Here is a 6,173-nt window from a genome sequence, read left to right on the forward strand (position 1 = left end):
CGCTCTTGAGCACCACTTTCCTCACTCACCTTCTGGCGGGAGTACCAACTCATCGCACTCATCATCAAATTTCCCTTTCACCTTCTTTGAAAAATGTTCAGTGCAAACCGACCTACTGACATTACCGGTCCTCAATGTTCCGCAAACTCCGCCAACAGTGGCTGTGCCTCCCCATTTTGGGCTTCTTCATGTGCGGCTCGCTGCTGCTCATGGGGGACGAGCCCGTGGTCGTGCGCCCCACTGAGGCTGCGCCCCCCAGATCCGCGACCAAGTCCCTCGACGAAGTCATGGACGAAATGAACAAATTTGTGCTTTTGTTGAACCAAATTCCGAACTGTGGCGGCGAGATTTTGGTGTTTTTGTTGCAGAAAATGCAAGGGATGAACAACTACAGGCATGTGAGGCTCAAGGGGGGCGGCGGGCGGAGGCTCACCCGGGGGCAACAGGTGGGGAAAGTGTTAATTACAATTTGAGGAATTTGAAAATTAGAAATTCGACCAAAATTGTCGAAATTATGTAATTTAGGTGTGAAACTCGGGTTTTACTCTTGAGTGCACTCGAGTTGCATCATTTATTTTTTAATCAATTTACGAATTTCTGTGTCAATATGCTAATGAAGTTTACAATCACGAAATGTAAACTTTAAGTGTGTCAGATTTAATCTGGGACCAATTTTTTTACAGTTTTATCATCGCTCTAAATGAAACAACTTTATTTTTATTTATTTCGCTTCAATCTTCAGGAAGATCATCACATTTCTCAAATATTAACCTTTGGCATTTGTGTTTTAAAACGCATTTCTAAATCCAATTCAATGTTATTCAGGCTTGGAATCTCATTTAATTTCAATATCAAATGTGATGGCTTTGATAAATTTATGAGTCAATTAAGTGACGTCATTTTTCAAAAAAAAAAAATAATAAAGAATGCAAAATACAGATGAATGAATGATTTATAGAATTTTACATGATTTGAACCAAATTTTTTTGGGATTTCCCAGAAAGTAGACTGAAAATGCCCTTTCAAAGTAAAAAAAAACTAAGAATATTTTTTCGTTTAAAAAAGGAACAAAACAAAAACCAGAATCATTTTTTGCCGATAAAATTTTTGAAAAACTCTAAAAAAGTATAATTTACTTTAGAAATTCTAAATAAATTCTAATAAATAGTTTGTCGAAAAACTCCTGAAATATTTCTCACAAATTCTCACATTTTTCGGATTATCTTTGACAAAATTTAACAAAAAAACGTGCGCAAACACTCAATAAAAACAAAAAACGTTATTTTTGACCTAATTGTGATTTTTTAGCAAAATCGCCTGAAAAAACTGAGTTTTTAGATCACAAAAGTCCTTAAACGCTTGAAAAAATTACATTTTTAAAACATATTTTGCGAAATAATTGCGTTCCTGCCTGAAAAACGTGTTAAATTGCTGAAAAAAATTGCACTATTTTAGAGCAAATTTGGTAATTTTTCGGATTTCTTTTAAAGAAATTCTTCGTAAAAATGGCGTTTTCGACTGAAAAAATACTCAAACTTGCACTTTTTTGTCCCGGTCTAGCAAAATCTGAGTCTTTAGTTGAAAAAAGTGCTCAAACGCTAGAAAAAAGCTAAAATAATATCATTTTCGGCCAATTCGACATATTTTTGGATAATTTTTGACAAAATCTCACTAAAAAACAGGGTTTTAACTCAATTACATGATTAAAAAGACAAAAACAATAAAAATGTTGACCCAATATGACGATTTTTCGGAATGTTTTTGCAAAATAATTGCGTTTTTAGCTGAAAACGTGACAAAAAGCAAAAATTATGTCATTTTAGCAAAAACTCGCAAGTTTTTATTTATCTCAAACACTTTCTTACATTCTCAAAAAAGGCTACAATAGTAAAAGAACACCAATTTCGAGATTTTTCAGGTTATTTTTGGAAAAATTCCTCGAAATAATGGCGTTTTTCATTCAAAAACGTGTTAAAGTTTTCAAAAAAAATAAAACAAAAACAACACCATTTTGAACCAAATTTTATTGTTTTTTCATTTTTGAGTAAATTCCTTGAATGAATGACATTTTTTAATTAGAAATCGTGCTTCGACAAAGTAATGTCACTTTTGATCCAATTTAGTGATTTTTTTGTCTCGGTTTAGCAAAATTTCGAAAAAAAGCACAAAAACGACTCAATTTTTGACCGGATAAACAATTTTTCGAATTATTTTCAAAATATTTCGCAACATAATTAAATTTATGGCAAAAAACGCTCAGAATAATGTCATTTGTGAGCTGATTTAACAATTTTACGAAAAAAAGCAAAGATTGACACCATTTTCGAATCAAAATGACAATTTTCCGGAATATTTTTTTATAAAATTTTGCAAAAAAAATGCGTTTCTAGCTAAGAAACGTGCTAAACTGCTCAAAAAAGCAAAAATCACACATTTTTGAACTAATTTGAAAGTATACACAAAAATGTTTTTTTCATCGTAATAATAATTTGCTTCGTCGGAGAAAAACACGATTTCAAAATTGCATAATTTATGTCAAAAATTCTGGAAATATACGAAATGGTTTGAAGAAAAGAAAAATCCAGAAATAAATAGTTACCACAATCGGAAAAATCCGAATTCAAAAATTAAAATTTTGTCTTTGTGAATAAAACTTCCAAACTACCAGAAAAGCTGGTTTATTGAATAAAAAATGTGAAAAACATAATTTCGATAAGTTTTCAGACCTCCAATATTTAGAAAACTGAAAATATTGCTTAGGGTTAATAGAGAAAATAGCGTTTTCTAAACCTCAAAAGTAATAAAAAAAGTTATAAATTAAATCAACTTTTATTGCTACATAAACGTTGGTTATTTATATACTTACTTAGTTGTCATAAACAAATTCTTAAAAAAAATACACAAATAAAAAACATCTCTGAAAAAAAATCGTGAAATTGGAATTGATTTTTCCAAAATTTGTTCTTTTTTTCTCGAAAACTAGAGCCCCTATGACAAAAACAAAAACACCGTGGGGCAATTTTTAACCAAACAGAAAATTCAAAACTCAATTATTAGTTTCTTAATTTTTTTTTTCATTTTTTAACCTTCAATCAATGAGAAGCTGAAAACTAATCATAGACAAATCTCACTTTCACAGTCTTTTGTTTGTTTTAGGAGCAATTCGTCGATGAAATATACAGGGTGATGCGCGAAGAAGCCGTTCCATTGAGTTTCGATCGTCAATTGTTTTTTGTTAATTTCACAACATACGATAAGCAATCGCCTAGTTACATCAATATCATTCGAGAACCGGCCGATAAGGCAATCTCGAGGTCACTATTATGTCTTTGTGTATATAAATAATCAAGTTGGTGCCCTTCCAGGTCATTTTACACCAATAAAAACACAGAGGGCGATCTTATCGACTGCCTTGTGAGGCGTAAAAGCGACTGCCAAGGGCGGAAAGTGAACCCTTACCAACTGACCATTCCGTATTTCTGCGGCCATGACCCGAAGTGCATGTAAGGAGTTTAACTTGAAAATAAAAAAAAATAAATTCAAAAAATTTAAAAAATTAACTTGATTTGGGGTAATTTTTTTGTTAGGTTGGATAACCAGTGGGCCCTCCAAACCGCCAAAAGCAACGTCGAGAAGTATTACCCCGTTGTGGGGGTTTTGGAGGAGTTGAACGCCACGTTGGGGGTGCTAGAAAGCGAGCTCCCCTACTTCTTCAAAGGGGTGCAAGGGGTTTACAAAATAATCAGTGAGTGGCAACTTTGCAAAAATAAAGGCACTAAGTGATTTTTTCAGATCGGTTCAACCGGAAGAAAAGCGCTCAACAACTCACCAAAACCCGGAAACAACTACACCGGATTTTGGCCACGGAGTATGACTTTTACTATTGGGTCAAACGGAGATTATTAAAATTGAAATAAAACAACCAAAGACTGTTTATTATTTTTTAGTGAGTTTTTATAGCAAAAACTTTCCCAAATTCTCAAAAAAAAGCTAAAATAACACCATAATTCGAGTAAATTTCATAATTTGTCAGATTATTTTCAAAGAAATTCCCCGAAATAATGGCGTTTTTGACCAAAAAACGTGTTAAAACTATCAAAAAAGACAAAAATATTAGTCTTTAGTTTACATTTTTGCTCAGTTCGGCGATTTTTCAGATTATTTTTGAAAAAAAATTGTAAAATAATTGAAGTTATGGCGAAAAACGTTTCACAACACCGGACTTTTACCACTGAGTCAAAAAAAAATATGAAACAACCAAACCTTGGTTATTATTTTTTAGCGAAATCTCGCGAGTTTTTATTTTAAAAACTTTCTTATTTTTGAAGAAAAAAAAACACGTGCAAAAGCTCTCAAAATAGGTAAGAGTTATGTCATTTTTAAACTCATTTAGTAATTTCTCAGATTATTTTCGACGAAATAATTGAGTTTTTGCTAAAAACGGGCTGAATTACCTAAAAAGCAAAAATACGCCATTTTCAACCTAATTTGTTATTTATTTTTGAATAAATTTCTCGAGAAAAAAAAAAACAAAAAATTTAATTTTTGGCCTAATTTAGTAATTTTTTGTCTCCCCTTAGCAAAATTTCGTAAAAAGTAGAACAAATTTTGTCCAGTTTGACAATTTTTCGGACAATTTTTGAAAATATTTCGTATAATAAAAGAATTTATGACAAAAGAGGTCATTTTTTACCTAATTAATAATTTTACTACCCTTTTTCACAAAATTTCGTGAAAAACTTAATTTTCAAATGTTCTGAAAAAAGCAAAGATATCACTATTTTCGAATCAATAAGACGATTTTCCGGCATATTGTTTATAAATTTTTTCTAAAAAACTGCATTTCTAACTAAAAAACGTACTAAACTACCTAAAAAAGCAAATATTACATTATTTTTATTTCAACATATCCCCAAAAGTGTTTTTTTCGACTTTCAAAGAAGGTAAATGTAATGTTATTTTTAACCTGATTTAGTAATTTTATAGTCCTTTATTTTCGCATAATTTCTTAAAAAAATTAATTTTAGCTCAAAACATTGGCTAAGTTCAAAAAAAGCATAAATAGCACCAATATGGCGATTTTGCGACATGTTTTTGTAAAAAATCTCTAGTTGAAAAATGTGCTAAACCACTAAAAAAAGACAAACATTATACCATTTACAAAGTAAATTACTGACTTTTTGGCTTATTTTTGAAGAAATTTTGCGAAATAATTGCATCTCTACTTGAAAAACGTGTTAAATCGCCGAAAAAAGATTAAAATTGCACCATTTTCGAACTAATTTGGTGATTTTTCGGATTTCATTTAAAGAAATTCCTTGTAAAAATGGTGTTTTTGGCTGAAAAACGTGATAAAACCCTCAAAAAAAGTAATTTTTGACCTAGTTTAGTATTTTTTTAGCAAAATCTCAAATTGAAAATCTGAAGTTGAAAAAAATTCTTGAGAGAACAAAGAAGGCAAAAATTACACCGTTTTCGACTAGTTTCCACATAATTTCAAGATTAAATAATTTATTAAAAAAATTCCAAAATAACACGAAAAAAACTTCAATCCAAAGTGTTTATTATTTTTCAGCAAAATTTCGAAAGTTTTTATCTCAAAAAAGACTAAAATGGTGCCAGTTTCCACCAAATTTGATAATTTTTCAGCTTATTTTTAAAGGCGTTTTTGACCGAAAATATGTTAAAACTCTAAAAAAAAACAAAAATTATGTAGTTGCCAATCTCATTTAACAATTTCTCATTCAATTCGGCAAAATAACTACATTTCTACTATACGTAAAAAAAACCGAGCCAAATTACCTATAAAACCTAAAATAACACCATTTTTTATCTAATCTTATTAAAACTCCTTGAATAAATGGCATTTTTGGCTAAAAAATCGTATTTCGACGTTCATAATGTCATTTTTTTGTCTCGGTTTAGCAAAATCTCGTGAAAAACTGAGTTTTTACTTTACCTGTTGGTCCAACTCTAATTTTTGAAAAAAATTTGTAAAATTGAATTTGTGGCTAAAATCGTCCAACGCTGGAAAAGACATTTACTTTAATTAAAAAACTGAACATGTTTTAATTTTGTAAAACAATTGCGTTTCTAGCTGAAAAAAATACTAAACTACCAAAAAAAAGGGGCTAAACTTTTCGAATTAATTTGCTGACTTTTAGAACTAATTT

General features: G+C 30.5%; 1 protein-coding gene across 1 annotated transcript; it reads left to right on the top strand.

The window, feature by feature from the left end:
• The first annotated feature begins 112 nt into the window (after positions 1-112).
• Positions 113-3,933, top strand: LOC123015190 (uronyl 2-sulfotransferase-like). The gene is made up of 5 exons (XM_044414800.1): positions 113-446; positions 3,157-3,314; positions 3,366-3,503; positions 3,588-3,745; positions 3,793-3,933. The coding sequence occupies exons 1-5, from the start codon at positions 135-137 to the stop codon at positions 3,915-3,917; spliced, it is 891 nt and encodes a 296-aa protein (XP_044270735.1). The 5' UTR covers positions 113-134; the 3' UTR covers positions 3,918-3,933.
• The last annotated feature ends 2,240 nt before the right edge of the window (positions 3,934-6,173 follow it).

This window comes from Tribolium madens, unplaced genomic scaffold (assembly GCF_015345945.1).
Source record: "Tribolium madens isolate multiple individuals breed KSU strain unplaced genomic scaffold, Tmad_KSU_1.1 Scaffold_19;HRSCAF=116;Tcas5.2_LG9, whole genome shotgun sequence".
In the NCBI taxonomy this organism is placed as follows: Eukaryota; Metazoa; Arthropoda; class Insecta; order Coleoptera; family Tenebrionidae; genus Tribolium; species Tribolium madens.